Source organism: Mesoplodon bidens (genome assembly GCF_964165515.1).
Source record: "Mesoplodon bidens genome assembly, chromosome: 6".
NCBI lineage: Eukaryota > Metazoa > Chordata > Mammalia > Artiodactyla > Ziphiidae > Mesoplodon > Mesoplodon bidens.
Genome location: NC_138162.1, coordinates 36,958,167 through 36,977,198, shown reverse-complemented (window position 1 = coordinate 36,977,198; position 19,032 = coordinate 36,958,167). Strand labels below are relative to the sequence as shown.

Sequence of the window (19,032 nt, the reverse complement as noted above, 5' to 3'; positions counted from 1 at the left end):
GTTCTGATGAATTTAATGTATTTATCCAGCCAAGATTCTAGAAGTTTATTTATTTATTTTTAAAATTTATTTATTTATTTTATTTATTTTTGGCCGTGTCAGTTCTTAGTTGCGGCAGGCAGGATCTTTGTTGAGGCATTTGGGATCTTTCGTTGCAGTGCGCAGGCTTCTCTCTAGTTGTGGTGTGCGGGTTTTCTCTTCTCTAGTTGTGGCCCGCAGGTTCCATAGCCCGTGGGCTCTGTAGTTTGCAACACACAGGCTCTCTCGTTGAGGCATATGAACTCAGTAGTTGTGGCACATGGGCTTAGTTGCCCCGCGGAATGTGGGATCCTAGTTCCCCGACCAGGGATCGAACCCGCGTCCTCTTCATTGGAAGGTGGATTCTTCACCACTGGACCGCCAGGGAAGTCCCTCTAGAAGTTTAGAAAAGGGCTGGTTTGTGAGCATTAGGAGGTAGCAGGGGATTAAAAGTCAAAATCGTGTCATACTCATCTCAGTGATGCAGGGTAGATACATCTAGACATCATTAAGGCAATTGATATCTTTGACAATCTCTGTGGAAAAGATAGAGAATTGTTGATTGGATGATGGTACAGTTAGACTGTAAAGGGAGAAAGGGTGTGGCATAGTGATTAAGAATAAGGTCTGAGGGCTTCCCTGGTGGCGCAGTGGTTGAGAGTCTGCCTGCCGATGCAGGAGACACGGGTTCATGCCCCGATCCGGGAAGATCCCACATGCCGCGGAGCGGCTGGGCTGGTGAGCCATGGCTGCTGAGCCTGCGCGTCCGGAGCCTGTGCTCCACAATGGGAGAGGCCACAGCAGTGAGAGGCCCGCGTACCACAAAAAAAAAAAAAAAAAAAAAGAATAAGGTCTGAGAAGCCAGATGTCTGGCTTCTGATCCTGGCTTTTGCACTGCTTAGCCTGTGTGACTTCAGTCCAGTTAACCATTCTATGCTTCAGTTACTTCATCTATAAAATAGAGATAATAATAGCATCAACCTCCCAGAGTTATTGTGAGGATTAAATAAGATGGAAAATAATCAGTAATAAATAATGAAGTGTTTAGAACAGTGCTTGGCATGTGCAAGATGACATGCAGGAGTTATTGTTATTAACAATCATTATAACAATTATTGTTATTAGGCTGTTGAATGATTGTACACAAAGCAAACTGATTAATGCCTATAGTGACTCATACAGAGCTAATCAGTATCTAGAAACTCCAAGTCTTTTCTATACCACTGCATCTTTGCCTTATAATACTTGGAGGCCTTATTTCTAGCAGTCTACTGAAAAATTCATTTTTCCCACTCACTATCTTTGAGGAGTCTGAGGCAGGGGGACAGGCTGGAATATGGCTTCTGTGTTAAAGGTATGTATATAAACGCATTTTACAAATTCCTCAGTGGAATAACAAAATCTTGATAAGCTAGAATGATGGATCCAATCTAGGAACACATGTTAGATCCTGCAGTGTTGAAATAATTTCTAAAGTTTGTACTAGATTGAGACTGCTTTTATTTTATATTACTTTTAAAAATCCTTTCTTAACAGTTACCAAACCTCCATGATTCTGTTATCAACAATTGTTTGTTTTACTGGTTTCATTTCTTACCACGCTTTGTTGTGTTTTATGATGTCTTCCTCTTTCTTGACATTATTTATTCTGATGTTTTTCACTGGCTCGAGTATTTTCTCAAAATCTTTTTCAGAAAGGAAATGTCAGTAGTGTAGTTCTTGAGATCATTCATGTTCTAAAATGTCATTCCTTTGCTTAAATATAGCACGATGTTTTGCTCCCTTTTCCTTAGAGCTCTATAAATATTACTCCAGTGCTATCTAGCATTTAGTGTTTCAGACAAGAAGTCCTGGGTCAGATTGGTTCTCTTTTCCTCATAGATTACCATTCCTTTCTCTCAGGAGGTTTATAGATTTTTCTCTTATTCCATGAAATTCAGAATGACTCATTTTTCAACATTCATGCCTGTCACCTTAAAAGGCTATTTGGATTTGAATACATAAGCTGAGAGATTTTTCTCTTGATATTAATTCTTATACATTTACTCCATTCTCTTCTGTAATTCCTTTTAAATAATACTGAATATTTTGGGTCTGTCCTCATATCATTTTTTGTCCCATAGTTTCTATCTTATATAATTAATATTTCTACGTGCTTTGGAGAATTCCTCAGGTTGAAATTTGTGAATTTATTTTCTAGCAGTGACCAACCTATTATTCAGTGCCTCCATTGAGTTTTTATTTTTGGCATTCATATTTTGTTTTTAATTTCCAAGACTTCCTTGTTTTCTCAGAACCTCCCCTCTTTTTCATTAATACAGTATCCTCTTAGCCTTGTTTGGACTTCACAGTCTCTTCGTATGTCAAGAGTGTCTTGGTTATTTCTTACTGCATAACCCCACTCCTCCCACCCCACCATTACCCCAAATTTAGCGGTTTAAAACAACAGTTTATCATTTGTCACAATTCCATGGCTACGTGATTTTGTAATGTGTAGACATAGTCAGCTGGTGGCTGGGCGAGGCTGGACTGTGCTGGCAGATGAAAGAAGGCCTCTCTCAGGTCTTCCCTGGCAGCCCAGTGGTTAAGACTCTGTGCTTCCACTGCAGGGGGCAAGGGTTCGATCCCTGGTCGGGGAACTAAGATCCAGCATGCCGCCCGGTACAGCCAAAAAAAGAAGGCCTCTCTCAGGTCTTCCCTGGCAGCCCAGTGGTTAAGACTCTGTGCTTCCACTGCAGGGGGCAAGGGTTCGATCCCTGGTCGGGGAACTAAGATCCAGCATGCCGCCCGGTACAGCCAAAAAAAGAAGGCCTCTCTCACACATGGCTCGGACCTTGATGCTGGCTGTTCACCAGGCCACTTTATTTCTCCTCCATGTGGCCTCTGTCTTCACATGGCATCTCATCTTGAGGGCCTCTCTCCCAAGCACGGATTTTCTTCAGCATGGACACTGGATTCTAAAAGAGGGAAAGAGGGGGACTTCCCTGATGGTCCAGTGGTTAAGACTTTGCCTTCCAATGCAGGGGGTGCAGGTTCAATCCCTGGTCGGGAAGCTAAGATCCCACATGCCTCACGGCCAAAAAAACAAAACATAAAACAGAAGCGATATTGCAGCAAATTCAATAAAGATTTTAAAAGTGGTCCACATATGGGCTTCCCTGGTGGCGCAGTGGTTGACAGTCTGCCTGCCGATGCAGGGGACACGGGATCGAGCCCTGGTCTGGGAAGATCCCACATGCCGCGGAGCAACTAGGCCCGTGAGCCACAACTACTGAGCCTGTGTGTCTGGAGCCTGTGCTCCGCAACAAGAGAGGCCCCGATAGTGAGAGGCCCGCGCACCGCGATGAAGAGTGGCCCCCACTTGCCGCAACTAGAGAAAGCCCTCGCACAGAAACGAAGACCCAACACAGCCAAAAATAAATAAATAAATAAATAAATAAAATTAAAAAAAAAAAAAGCAACAGAGAGAGAGAGACATTAAAAAAAAATTTTCAAAAAAAAAAAGTGGTCCACATAAAAAAAAAAAATCTTAAAAATAAATAAATAAATAAATTTAAAAAATGACGGAAAGAGGAAGCTACCAGCCATCTTCTCAGGCTGGGTCCAGAGTAGGCACTGTATCACTTCTGCCGAGTTCTATTGGCTAAAGCAAGTCTCAAGACCAGCTCAAGGGGAGGGGAAATGGTTTGCATTCTTGATGGGAGGAGAAGCATACAAGAAAGGAAGGAGAGGAATTGTTGACAGCTATCTCTGGAGCTGATCTCCCACAGAGTTCCCAGAGTTTGCTGCACTAAAGATGTAGGTTGATCAGAATTGGTAACTTGGGTCTCCTCCAGCAACTGAATGAATTACTGGTTCCCAGACAACAATCAGGAAGGGATGAGGTGTTCCTTGGTCCAAAACCAAAAAACAAACCAACCAATATAAAGAATGTAGTGAATTTTAATAAAATCACACTAAACAATTTAAAAGGATTCTGAGATTATATTCTTCCTTTTGGGGGTGGGTTGTTAAAATATTCTTTTTTTAAATGAAATCATAGTGTTAGTTTAAAAAAAAAAAAAGTCTTTACTGGCAAAATAGAATATTGGCCACCTTATATCAGTCCTTCCAAAATGACTGGTCTTTGAAATCCCAGAGTCTGGGAACAACCAGGCTTTCTTCAGTCACAATGCCCCCCTGTCCTCTGCCACCCGATGGTTCTTGCAAATGTCCTGGAAAAAGTCCCCTTTTCCTTAAGGTACTTTTCTTTCTCTAAATGAAATTGGTGTGTGTGTGGCTCTGATGGAGTTTCCAAAGTTTTAAATTTTGTTCACTAAGCCAGGTCTGGGGGGAAAAGACTGCTAACTGGCAGAGAGGTTTCTTTTTCAGCCTCTGAATTATTGTGTGGTTTTTACTCCTGGACCTGCTACCACTGGCAATCTTCAGTCAAGGGGAAAAGTCGGCTAAGGAGCATGTCTTGTCCTTCTTAAAGGCTATTTTAAGCCCTTCCAATCTTGGTAAAATTAGCGAGACCCTTCTGAGTTATGTTCTTTACTTCTTGCTGCATTGTCCTATGCTCATGAGCTGGAAAGCATTTTTCACCCTGGTCTAAATTGTTTTGTATTAGGAGTTCTGCTTCAGATATTTTAGTATGAGGTTGAGGCTATCCTTATTTTATAGTAATTGAGTTGTTTTTTTTTTTGCGGTACGCGGGCCTCTCACTGTTGTGGCCTCTCCCGTTGTGGAGCACAGGCTCCGGACGCGCAGGCTCAGCGGCCACGGCTCACGGGCCCAGCCGCTCCGCGGCATGTGGGATCTTCCTGGACCAGGGCACGAACCCGTATCCCCTGCATCGGCAGGCGGACTCTCAACCACTGCGCCACCCGGGAAGCCCAGTAATTGAGTTTTTTTAGCATACTTTTTTGGGTTCATTTTGTTGGGTTATTTGTTTTGTTGATACTTGTTGGTTTTTGTAAATTTTCAGAACACATTGACAGATATTTATTGAGCACCTCTTAGGGCCTGTGATGTGAAGGATACAGGAGAAGAACTCTTAAGGAGTAAAATAAAATTCATGATACAATTACAAACAAATGCATTCACTTATAAGTGTAGAGTGGGAATGTGAGAAGTGGCTGTCACAATGTCCCCCCACTTTTTTTCTTTTTTCTGTTTTTCTGTCCCTTCTTATATTGGGGATGGGTCTCAAGACATAGACGAGTGTGAGGTTTCCGGCCGGTGCAGGCATGGAGGACGGTGCGTGAACACTCGTGGGAGCTTTGAATGCTACTGTATGGATGGATACTTGCCAAAGGGTGGGCCTGAGCCTTTCCATCCAACCAGAGATGCCACGTCGTGCACAGGTGGGTTTCTGCCAAAGATGCAGCATCCGAAGGTGAGAGTCTGTTGGTGGTGACTTTCTCCTGCTCTGAGCCTAAGTCTGTGGGTCTGTGTTGGGGATGTGTGTTGGATCTGTTCCTTTGTAACCTATGAAATAAAATAACAGTCAAGATAGAAGGGGCTATATTAAAAAAGCTAAAATTAGTATGCTTTGGGGATTTTGAGTAGTTAATAGATATTCAGATATTAACTATTATGTTAGATAGTAAACAGAGCTGATCTGGTAAGAGCCACCATCTCAAAAGTGACCAGGGAAGTTATAAAAGCCTATATATCTTAAGGTATTGTGCAATTCAGATGTTTTACTTTGCTGGGCTAGGCTTCTCCTCTTTAGTTAGTATCAATTAGTGAGGGTTGATTGCCAAATCCTTTCAGTTTTGTGCATGTATAGATGCTATTACCTGTGGAAGGCCAGAAGAATGAATAGAGACACTCACTGGAAACATGCCCAGAAGTCATGTGGAAATGAACCAGCCTATTTAAAATATGGCTCGGGTGTGTATAGGTGAGGGGAGAGGGCATGAGGTAGAGGTGGAGAGAGATTATGAATTTTGAAAATTCACATTCATATAGTAATGAGTTTGATGTTAATTTGTTTTCAGAAATAGACTGTGGCACCCCTCCTGAGGTCCCAGATGGCTATATCGTAGGAAATTATACGTCTAGGCTTGGCAGCCAGGTTCGTTATGCTTGCAAAGAAGGATTCTTCAGTGGCCCAGAAGATACAGTTTCAAGCTGCACAGCCTTGGGCACATGGGAATCCCCAAAATTAAATTGCCAAGGTGAGTTTTCCAAAGGTCAGCTTCCCAGCTTACACCATCTTGAGATTGTTTTCGTATTTCTCTCTAAATCTCTCTTTGGGGTACTGAATGAATTAAATAAATCCAATAAATTCCTATTGTTTCTAATAGGTTTTCAGTTGATTCTCTTGATATTTATAGGAATAATATTTTATCATCTGCAAATAATGATAATTCCATCTTTTGTTTTTCTATGTTTATAAAAGTTATATTTTTCTCTTGACTGACCACTTAGCTTGTATTTTCAGAACAAAAATTTAAGTAGTAGTATTGACTTTGAATATTCTTTTCTTATTCCTGACTTTCATGGGACTGTTTCATTATTCATTCATGATCTTGGCTTTTTGATGTTACATACATCTATTTATATTCTTATGTACACTGAGAGAGTGCTGTGAGCCAAGTGCTGTTCTAAGCATATATATATATATATATATAGAGAGAGAGAGAGAGAGAGAGAGAGAGAGAGAGAGAGAGAGAGACTCATTCAATTACAATATCCCTATGAGTGTGTGCTATTATTATCACATTTTACAGATGGGAAAACTGAGGCATGGAGAAGTTAAGTAATTTGTTTGAGGTTATCCAACTAGTGATAGAGCTGAAATTTGAACTTAGAATTCTAGTTTCTGAGATTGTGTGCTTAATCACTCTGGTATATTGCTTCCATTTTTGTGATGATGTTGGCTTTTGGTTTGTTTCTACTTTTGGCTTTCTCTCTCTTCATCAGTTCACCAGTTTTTGACTATATGTACATAATATTGAGGAAGCCTTCATCTATTCCCATTTTACTGGGATTTAAAAAAAATCAGAAATGAGTAATTTTATCACGTCTTTTAGGCATGTATTAAGGTGATCATATATATTTTTTCTCCTTTTAACCAGTTATATGCTGGCTTATATTTCCTGATCAATACTAGCTGCTGGAATGGATTCTTCTGGGTCTTTGGTGTTTTTTTTCTTTTAATCGGGATTATATTTGCTAAATTTTACTTCGAAGTCTTGCATTGATATTCATAGGTAAGATTGGTCTATTTTCCTTTTCTATGCCATCTTTGTTGGTTTGGGTATTAATGTTATTCTAAATTTTGAGGAAAGAATGTGAAAACATTTCCTTCTTCCTCTATTCTCTGGAATACTATAAATAGGATTTTTAAAGATTTCACCTAGAAAACCATCTGGATGTGACACTTAGGGAGAGGCAGTCCTTGGGATAGTTAAAAAAATTAATACTTACTGGTCCTGTTTAAGTTTCCTATTCTTGTTGATATCCATTTTGGTGATTTACATATTCTAAGAAAAATCATCTATTTCAAGTTTATTTTCAAATTTATTTGTAGAGAGAAGTGTAAGGCACTCACGTTTTTGATTTTCTGTAGTTATTTTATAATAGTGAGATATTGGAAACAATTTCAAATGTCTGTCGATAAGGAAATTGGTTAAATAAATCATAGCATGTACATAAAGTGGATATTTTGTAGCCAATAAAAATTATGTTGGGAAGAATCTTTACCGACATAGGTAAGTATTAACAGTATACTACTGAGTTACAAACTGTATGAATAACATGGTCTTAAGTTTGAAAAATGTACATGTAAATGTACATGAAAATGTTTCATATGTACATGTATGTTTATGAAAAAGTTTAGAAAGCTATATATCAAAACATTAACCATGGTAGTTGCCACTGGGAGGGATCCTGGATGATTTTTTTTCAAATAAATTTATTTATTTGTTTTTTACTTTTGGCTGTGTTGGGCCTTCGTTGCTGTGCATGGGCTTTCTCTAATTGAGGCGAGCAGGGGCTACTCTTCATTGCAGTGCGCGGGCTTCTCATTGCGGTGGCTTCTCTTGTTGCAGAGCACGGGCTCTAGGCGCTCAGGCTTCAGTAGTTGTGGCACGCGGGCTCAACAGTTGTAGCTCGAGGGCTCTAGAGCGCAGAGTCAGCAGTTGTGGCACACGGGCCCAGTTGCTCTGTGGTATGTGGGAATCTTCCCGGACCAGGGCTCAAACCTGTGTCCCCTGCATTGGCAGGCGGATTCTTAACCACTGCGCCACCAGGGAAGTCCTGGATGATTTTTATATTTTATATACTTTCTGTATTGAAGGAATTTTTTTTAATGTATTAGAAAAAGTAACAAAGTTGTTTCCATTTTGGAAAAAAGAAAAAATAAAAGTTTTCAGTGAATTTATTGCGTGCATAGCTAAGAAACCTCAGTGATGTGCTTGGCTAAGTTAATCCTTTTGATATTGATTTGCAATTCAGGCTCTAAACACATTCTGATAATTATCATCCTGCGGGTTAAGAAATTCTAAACATACAATTGAGTTCTAACATTATCTTTCCGTGGATCAATTGAAATACAGAGCTTAGATTAAAATGTGCCATAATGCATATCAAAGAACCCCCTAGAGATTTATATAAGAAACTCCATATAAGATAATTTGTATTACTTTGAAAATCAGTAGTCATCCAGATTATTGTACTGAGAATGTAGAAAGTTAATTTAGAGGAGAGGGCTTGTTCCATTTCCCAAAGAACTGTCATTTAGCAGGTCTTCACTTCTTTTTTCCCTCCTGTCATAACTGTTCCCTTCGCCTGCTGACACCCTCCCCCTTCTTCCTCCCCCGTTTCACCATATGGCCACTGGCTTCTCCTGGCTGTGCCTGCTTCTCTCTAAACACACCCCTTCTTATTTATCCCTCATTCCTCTTTGGGGCTTCAGAATCTGGGCTATGTGCCAGCCGGCACTGTATTTTTAGCTCAGCGTTATGAAGCCACAGGAATTGGGAATTCCACTAAAAACACTAGCAAACTGTGAACTTGGATGCTGAGGAGCAGGTACTTTTGAAAGGAGCAGCCGTGCGTTCCAGACGGCAGCGTGTGTGTCCGGTAACAGACTTCCCCATCAGAGAAGACACAGCTGGAAGCTCCTGTTGTTTGCCTTCTCCCAATGACCGTGTCCCTGGAGGCTCTGCTGCTGCCTTGGGGGTGGGGGTGGGGGCATTGTGACACAAGTTCTGCACCTAAGCAGGCCTCAGACGTGGATGTTGGGAGTGAGGATGAAATCTTCCAAAATGGGTAGGAATTTGTGGAAACATCCATCACACACTTCCATCCACTCTCTGGAAAAGACACAATCTCTAGCTTGCATTTCCTGTTATTTCGCTATTATTATTACTTTCTTAAACATTTTTCTGCTGAACATTTTATTTTTCTAATTTATTTATTTTTGGCTGTGTTGGGTCCTCGTTGCTGCGCACAGGCTTTCTCTTGTTGCGGAGCGTGGGCTCTAGGCACGCGGGCTTCGGTAGTTGCGGCACACAGGCTCAGTAGTTGTGGCTCGTGGGCTCTAGAGCGCAGCCTCAGTAGTTGTGGCACATGGGCTTAGCTGCTCCGCGGGATCTTCCCGGACCAGGGATCGAACCTGTGTCCCCTTCATTGGCAGGATTCTTAACTACTGCGCCACCAGGGAAGTCCCTTATTATTATTATTATTTTTTGATTTTCAGAGAAGGTGCCAGTTGTAAGTGACAGCTTAAAGAATTTGAGTTTTTGTAATTCAACCAAGCCAGGAGCAAGGTGAGGGAATCACTTTAACTGTGTTATCATTAGCAACAAATCCAGAGTCCAGCATACTTGATAGATCCTGTGACTAGGTAAGTCTGGAGTCTGGGAGCAGAGTAAAGACAGGTACACCACGAACTGTTCTATAAGGGTGAACTCCTAAGTATCATGTGAGAAGAATGGGTAAAGACTAAGAGAGTTCAGATGGGGAGATTGGGTGGTTCATGGAAGGGGTGGCATTTGTGTTCTTCCCTTTGGTAGTTTGCCTCCCGTGGAAGGGTCCAGTGATGAGTGGTTTGCAGTGTAGGCAGACCGGTTGAGGGTTCTGGGACTGTCTTACAGATTTTCTTCCCATCCTTTTTGGGGCCTTATCTTCCTTTCGGGCTGGGAATTCTCACCAGCAATGTGTCTGGTACTGAATAGTCCCTTTAAGAATCTGCTTCCAAGCTTCCTACTTCTTCTTAAAACCTTTCTAAAAACAGTGAAATGACTACTGCACTTAGAATAAAATCCAAACTCCTAACCATGGGTTTTGAAGCCAACAGGGGTTTGTCCTTTTTGGCTTTTATACAGGTTATGTCTCCCATCATTCTCTCCCAACCAGTATGTCAATCTCTTATCAGTTTCAGGGCCTTTTTTTTTTTTTTTTTGCCGTACGCGGGCCTCTCACTGTTGTGGCCTCTCCCGTTGCGGAGCACAGGCTCCGGACGTGCAGGCTCAGTGGCCATGGCTCACGGGCGCAGCCGTTCAGCGGCATGTGGGATCCTCCTGGACCGGGGCACGAACCCACGTCCCCTGCATCGGCAGGCGGACTCACAACCACTGCCCCACCAGGGAAGCCCAAGGGCCTTTTCTCTCTATTTGAAATAATTGCCAACCTGTTTTAAAAATTGTTATTGTGGTAAAATACACATAATATAAAGTTTACCATTTTAACCATGCTTAAGTGTACAATTCCACGGTATTAAGTGCATTCACAATGTTGTGCAATTAACACTGCTGTCCATTTCCAGAACATTTTCATGATCTCACAACAGAAACTCTGTACCCATTAAACAAGAACTCCCCATTCCCTCCTCCCTCTAGCCCCTGGTAACCTCTGTTCTACTTTCTGATTCTGTGAATTTGTATTGTAGGTACCTCATATATGTGGACTCATACAATACTTGTCTTTTTTATATCTGCTTATTTGACTGAGCATAATATTTTCAGGGTTCATCCATGTTATAGCATGTATCAGAACTTCATTCCTTTTTGTTTCCTTTCAGTTTTATTGAGATATAATTGACACACAGCACTGTATAAGTTTAAGGTGTGCAGCATAATGATTTGACTCACAGACATCATGAAATGATTATCACAATGAGTTTAGTGAGCATTCATCCTCTCATACAGATACAACATTAAAGAAATAAAAAAATGATATTTTTTTCCTTGTGATGAGAACTCTTGGGAATTACTGTCAACAATATTCATATGTCATGTTGTACATTTCATCCCTAGTACTCATTTATCTTATGAGTGAGAGTTTGTACCTTTTGAAGAATATCATTCCTCTTTCAGGCTGAATAATTTTCTACTGTATGTGTACACCACATTTTATTTATTCATTCATCTGTTGAGGGAGACTACCTGCTTTCTGCACAGGAAGCTCCTTCTCATCTTTCAAGTTTCAGCTGAAATGTCGTCTCTGACATTCTCTTGCTTAGTACCCAACATGTAAGTATATTATTTATCACTATTTTCATAGTTTTTATCAATCTGCCCTACTGGGCTGTAAATCTGGGAGCTCAGTGACCATGTAGTCTTCTTCAGTATCATCTCTTCAGCACCTGGCACAGTGCCTGGCATACCTAAGGCCTGTAGAAGCACTGTGAATCACCCCCAAAAGGTGGCCCAGATGATGGCAGGCATAGTGAAATTGGCTTCCGGACTGCGTCCCAGCTTGTCCTGTGGCTGAGCCTTGCTGAAACCCTGGCACGTGGGCTTCAGTAGTTGTGGCTCGTGGGCTTTAGAGCGCAGGCTCAGTAGTTGTGGCGCACGGGCTTAGTTGCTCCATGGCATGTGGGATCTTCCCAGACCAGGGATCGAACCCGTGTCTCCTGCATTGGCAGGCAGATTCTTAACCACTGTGCCACCAGGAAAGCCCTGTTTATTGGTTTTTGATTCAAATGTTCTATTTACAGCTAGAACATTAAAACAAAGAGTTTTAATGTTATTTTTTTAAAAAAAGAAAGATTCCTATGCAGCTCAAAGCATCAAAAACCATTTCACCTCTGTGAATGGAAGATCTTTTTAAGAGACATGCTGATAAACTCGTGTTTTTTTCTTCCAGAACTCATGCTGATAAACTCGTGTTTTTTTCTTCCAGAACTCATGCTGATAAACTCGTGTTTTTTTCTTCCAGCACTCATGCTTTTACCTACCCTATCACCTCCTCTGCAGTTTCTGAAGTGTTCAGATTCTAGCCGTTTCCATATTAGACACTATTTGTTGACAGTAAGTGTTTTAATGTGAAATGGAAAATTTTCTTTTTCCTCCAAATGATCTATGAATACGATCTGAAGGAAATGTATTATTAGTTGAGGTTAAAGTTCATGGGAAACTTTAGAATAAAAAATCCATCAAAAAGTAATTTTTTTCTTTCTACTGTCTTAAGGGCAAGTACACTTTTTGTTACTGAAGGGCTCAGTTACAGCCGTTAATAAGCTATCGACACTTTTGAGAATGTGCTTCAGGGAATGCTATAACCCTCCCATTTCCTTCTGATGACTGTGATAACATTGTCTAAATTCAAGTAGCCACATATTGCGATGTTAGATTCCAACGCCAACATCAGTGATGTACGTAATTTAATGCCCAAGTGATCCTGGATTGAGGGTCTAACTAAATTTGGCCAAACTCAGAACATGCCATAAAGTGCATGAAACTTTGTCATAAGGTTACGCTTTCAGCCTTATTCCTTAGGCCATATTTCTTACATATAAACTTCACCAAAATTAATGTTCCTAATGATATTAATAACTCACATGACTACAGGGGATATTCTAAAGATATAGAATATAGACACAGCCCACAAAGAGCTTACTGTTAAGAGGGGAAGAGAATATTTTTATAAATGAAGAAAGTATAGGTATAAATGCTGAATTATCAGATCTAGAACATGAATGTAGTATAGACTCTGGTATTCATCTGCCTAGACTGTTTGGGCCCTTACCACCTACCGTGTTGTACTAAATTCCAGGTGTTACATAAACCTTCTGATCTGATCCTAAGGCACAATAGAGACTTCTTCCTATTATTGTTGGGTAAAGATGAACACTGGCTTTAATGTGATTTTCTTCCATTTTCGTACTTGTATCTGCCCTTTTACTGGAGTTTTTCATCTAGTAGTTTATTTTTCTTGGAAGATCATTTTTTTTTTCCCTTTGCTCAATATCAATAAGTGGAATAGGTCAATCATTTATTCCCCCAGCATTTGGCAAAATGTCTGCCTCAATTTATAGACATTATTGGTCATTATTTTTTCTTTCTCAGCTTGGTATTTTTTGGTCTCTAAAACAGTCTTAGATTAAGCCTTATTTTACTCTGTTATTTCAGTCATCAATCACATTATTGTGCTGATATGTGTAATAAATAGAAGTCATTGGTGATACAGTCAGTTGTTGATTAGATCCCATAAATTGCCTATACCTTTCATCAAACAGATTTCCTTCTGGAATATTTTCTTGGGTAGAATTTTAAAGCTAGCAGTGAGAATAAACATTTTTACCTTCAAGATATGAAACAGAGTTACAATATCAATGTGGTCCTTGGAACTGGCACAACACATTTACCCCCAGGGAGACAGACCTATTTTGAAGTTGATTATTTGAATAAAATCACAGATAATAGGATACTAAGGAAAAATTCCCAGCCATGTTCATAATTAGTTGACTGTATTCCTGATGCAGATCCAAACATTGTTAATAATGTAATTAGCCAGAGAAACGTGTGCTTTAATGAACACCCCTATGCATATGCAATACAAAATTTGTGCTGCTTATTATTATTTTTCTTTCCTTTGGATGTTAACTGTTTTTAAATGTCTTCTTTCCTTGCGATAGTGATATTTTTATTACCTATTGCAGTATCTGTTGGATTGATTTTTGAATATGTCGTAATAGGGATCACCTGCTTTCTTGGGTACCATTTGGTCTGAGTAGAAGTGGCAGTGGCTGCCATCTCTCTTAAGCATGGTGGGAATATCTGTGATGGGCTTATGTTCCAGGCAAGACCTGGGCCAGACCCCCATGTCATAGGGTTAAACATCAGTACCAAGAAGACTTCAGGGCAAATACAGTGGCAGAGGAATTCCATTTCCAGCAGCTCTCTTCTCTGGGAAAGTTCTTGGAGACAAGATTGGGGCAGAGGGACTTGTCATAGAACCCTTCCAGACTGATTTAAATGCTTTTTCATGCAACCTTTTCTTCTGAGGTTTTAGCTAAACTATAATATGGTCAGTCCCAGTAAGAGCCTAGAGTGGACCCCTTCAGTGTGAAGCTGCCCAGATATAATGGTCCTGGACTTTGGGGTCACAAAAACCATGGTTTGAATACTGGCTCTGCCTTTTTTTTTTTTTTTTTTTTTTTTTTGGCTGCATTGGGTCTTCGTTGCTGCACACAGGCTTTCTCTAGTCGTGGCGAGCAGGGGCTACTCTTTGTTGCCGTGCGCGGGCTTCTCACTGTGGTGGCTTGTCTGTTGCAGAGCACGGGCTCTAGGTGTGCGGGCTTCAGTAGTTGTGGCACGTGGGCTCAGTAGTTGTGGCTTGCAGGCTCTAGGCCGCAGGCTCAGTAGTTGTGGCAGACGGGCTTATTTGCTTTGTGGCATGTGGGATCTTCCTGGACCAGGGCTCAAACCTGTGTCCCCTGCATTGCCAGGCGGATTCCTAACCACTGTGCCACCAGGGAAGTCCCGTGGCTCTGTCTTTTAGTAGTGGTGTAATTTTTGAATGTGACAGACTCTTAGGACCTCCATTTTTGTATCTATAAACTACATGAGAAAAACCCATCTACCTTGCAGTAGGGCTTTCTGTGAGAAATAAATGAGATAGTGTATATCTATCTAATAGACTACCTTGTGTTTAGTAGGATTTTGATGCATGCTATTATAATTAAAATTATTGCAGTTTAAACAGCTTTCCCAGAATTCACTGGTACAAGACTGATATGTATTAGTTTTTGTGGGTCTTTTTCTCAGCTTTCATCTACTTGGTGTCTGGTAGCTATGAGTTACCTCTTTTGGATACAAAATATAGAGGTAATGTGTTCCTGTCTTGTTATATATACTTACAATTTACTGATGTGTGTTTCCTTCCTCAGGAAGGAAGTAACATATATTGCATCTTGAACAATGATAAAGTAGTAGCAAGCTACCAGTGAACAACTCTTTATTATTTACTATGTAAAAACTACTATTGTAAGTAGGCATTGTGGGGAAGCAAGGGATTATAAGATAAAGATTCTGCCCTTTAGGAACTGTCCATATATTTGGGAAGACATAGTCATTAAAGCAAACCCACAGGGGGCTTCCCTGGTGGCGCAGTGGTTGAGAGTCCACCTGCCGATGCAGGGGACACGGGTTCGTGCCTCAGTCTGGGAAGATCCCACATGCCGTGGAGCGGCTGGGCCCGTGAGCCATGGCCGCTGAGCCTGCGCGTCTGGAGTGTGTGCTCTGCAACGGGAGAGGCTGCAATAGTGAGAGGCCCGCGTACTGCAAAAAACAAAACAAAAAACCCACAAAATCCTCAAGGAGGAAATAAAGGTCACATGAATAGGATAGATAAGTATTTTGATTCTACTGCTTCTCTCACTCTCACATCCAGACTATCACCAAGAACCTTGTTCTGCTTCCAAGATGCATCTCGAATCCATCCTCTTCCTTCCGTCTCCGCCATCACCTCTCAAGTGCATCCAAGACCTCATCTCTCCTTCTGTTGGGCTACTGCTGTAGACACTAACCAACCTCTCCTTTTACTCCTGTTCTCCCATCCCTTATCTACCTAACAGTCAAAATGGTGTTTTAAAAATCTGTCAGATTATTTCATTCCCTCGCTTAAAATCCTCCAATGGCACTCCATGGCTTTTAAATAAAACCCAGGCTCTTTCCTAAGGCTTACAAGGCCCTCTGTGACCTGGCTCTGGTCTTCTCTGCACCTTCATCTCATGCCACTCTCCCTCTTGCTAACTGTGCTCCAGCCAACAGGTTGCATTTTCCTTTCTGGAGCATATCAAGAGCTTTCTCGCCTCAGGGTCTTTGCATTGGCTATTTCATTTGATTGAAATGTTCTTCCTCTGGTCCTGGACAGGACTGGTTCATTCTCATCCTTCAGGTCCTAACTCTGATGTTACCTCCTCAGAGAGCTCAAACCGTTCCTGACCACTCTATTTAAAAAGTCTTTCCTATCCTATCACGTTATCTTTCCTCCTACATAACATTTACTACAATCTGCAATTACCTTGTTGATTTATTTTTTTGTCTAATTATTCTCCCCCTAAGTTCTGCAAGGGCAGTGATATTTTCCATTTTGTTCTCTGCTATTGTGACTAGCATAGTGTCTGGCATGTACTAGGTGCTCAGTAAATATATGAATAAATGAACAAATGAACATAGGCCATGAAAGTTCAGAGGAAGAAGGGATCCCTGTATTAGTCATGGAGCAGATTCATCACTGGGAAGGATTTTGCTAGGTCTGAGGGAGATAAGAGTGTACCTCGAGGAGAGAGAGAGGATGAGCAAGGTGGAAGGGGGTAGAAAGGGGGCATATACTATAGGTTTTCAGAGATGGAGCTGCTCTTGAGAGGCAGTGGGTGTAGGAGAAGGAATCTGAAGGATGTGGATTCTGCTCCTAGCCATCACATGACTACCTCTGTGACTTTAGATGTTTTATTTAACCATGTTGAGCCATTTTACCTGTAAAATGGGGGAAATAATCTCTCCACGGAGGGTTACTGTAAGAAGTAATGATATATACTTGGGGCCCAATTGGGATGCATATGATGCTAAATGGTAGCTATTCATACCAATATTTAATTTAGATTCTCAGCTGCGGGTATGCATACAGATCAAATTTGCAGCTTTGTAGAAATGTGGATGCCAAGAACCCAACTCAGTACTACTCATTCAGAAGAGTTATCTCTGGGTGAGGGTGGGGATGTGTGTGTGAGACTCCAGCATGGATGATTTTTCAAAAGCTCCCCAGCTGATTCAGATTGTATAGCTATTGTTTAGAACCATGTGTTTAATCCAAGCCACTCCGGAATCCTCTCTAAATATCTCCTGCCAAGGGACTGTCCAACTCGAATAGCTCTGTGATGGGAACTCACAGAGTTGGGTCCAGATTGCCTACCACTGGACATCTACCTGAGCCCCTAGAGAACAGGCTATTGATTTCTTATCTACCCCCAAGTTAATATTAATTTTAAAAAATCTTGGGACTTCCCTGGTGGTGCAGTGGTTAAGAATCCGCCTGCCAATGCAGGGTACACAGGTTCGATCCCTGGTCCCTGAAGATCCCACATGCTGGGGAGCAACTAAGCCCGTGCGCCACAACTACTGAGCCTGCGCTCTAGAGCCTGCTCACCGCAACTAGAGAAAGCCTGCGTGCGACAATGAAGACCCAACACAGCCAAAAAAAAATCTTGTCGTCCCAGCTAAAGCCACCATGCCTTCTATTATTCTTGGTGATGTCCAATATAGGAGCCAATTTAGTTATCTTCTGTACTCTTATTCCTTTAGTATCTATGCTTCTCCCCTAATCCGACTATCTGTCACCAGGTTCCCTCCCATATCTCTCCAATATGCTGTTTAGAATTCCAGCTTCAAGGTCCATAGACCTGCATAAACCTATACCCTCAATCTCTTCACTGATGATCCCTCTAATTTCCTGCTGTAACTGAACCCTGGCTTAAACTAGATGTTTTTGATGTCAACAATCACTGGGCAGTCTTAGGAAACATTAACCACCTGTTCGGTTGGTTGCTCATGTACACACAAATATACTCATGTCTTGGAATGTTTTGGGCCAGTAAACATGTCTAAAGGTTTGATGTTGGGAAAACATTCTGAGGGCCAAGGGGTCTTGTCTTGTGTCTGGTCAACATGTATGAGAAGGGAACAAATTCCTATGAGCAAACATGGGACTTGAGAGATAGATAGGGTTGGAGGATTTATTTAATGACCACCTCATTCTGTCCCATAACTGCTCAGGATTTGCATCTGCACTGACCAGAGCTTAACTCTTTTTTGAAAAATCTCAGAGCCAAGTGACTGGTCAGGTGGGTTGAGCTGTTATATTGAGAGTCTTATGATAACTCCAATGACAACAGATGAAACCCTGCTCCCAGAGGCCTCCCTCAGGGAAGTAACTCTGGGGTTCTAGAACAGACCAAACATCCATAAGGGGTTGGAGAAGAGTACAATTACAGTAAATCCGCCAATTCTGTATCAGAAGCTCATTTAAGAGAAGCCACATATTTCTAATGCCGTGAATGGTTAATGGGGAGTTGGGAACAGATCATAACATTTTCTCTGTTTTTGTATGCTCTATCTCCATAAATGGACTCATATTTTAAAAGTCTGGATATCAAGAGTGCTTAATTTTCTTGGCTTTCTGCAGATGGGAGAGAAAACTAAAAGAATGAAGGCCAAAAGTTATGTATTTTTCTTTCTGGATTTAGGTATAACTGGATTACATTTGCAATTATCATGACTACTTTACTTTATATTTTATATTTATTACGTTTTCTTGAATAAAATTGTGTCTATGAGCTCCCCACTGCTGTATGGGAAATTTAGCATGTTTTATTTCTTCTCTTCACTTCGCTGCTCAGATTTTATTGAAATAGTTTGGAATTTAATTTTCAAATTATTAATTTTTTCACATTTTTCAGCCTTTAGTTCTAGAATCCTTTATTGCTAGTTCTATCCAGCTCTACAGTCACACTTAAATGATTATGGAGACTTACCTGTACATCCTGCTAGTTTCATTGCTCACTAGTGTTTCTTCTAAAGCCCTGTCCTTCTCCTTTCCTAGGGTATTTATTCTGATTCATTTTTTTTTGTTGTTGGTCTGAGGTTATTTTTAAACTTTTTTCCAGAAAAGATACATGTATAGATTTTTTAAAAATTGTAAATATCTGAAAATGACTCTTTTATTCTTATATGAAGTAGAGTTTGGCTGGGTCTAAAATGGTAATATCATAATCCTTGTCCTTCAGATTGTTTT

The 19,032-nt window shown here is 40.9% G+C and overlaps 1 protein-coding gene across 2 annotated transcripts in view; it reads left to right on the top strand.

The window, feature by feature from the left end:
- Nucleotides 1–19,032, top strand: part of SUSD1 (sushi domain containing 1) — a 113,746-nt gene that overhangs the window by 18,936 nt on the left and 75,778 nt on the right. For both annotated transcript variants that reach the window (XM_081237166.1, XM_081237165.1), the window contains exons 4-5: nt 5,211–5,363; nt 6,003–6,182. In XM_081237166.1, the coding sequence (XP_081093292.1) occupies nt 5,211–5,363; nt 6,003–6,182 (333 nt within the window). The remainder of the gene's footprint in view (nt 1–5,210; nt 5,364–6,002; nt 6,183–19,032) is intronic.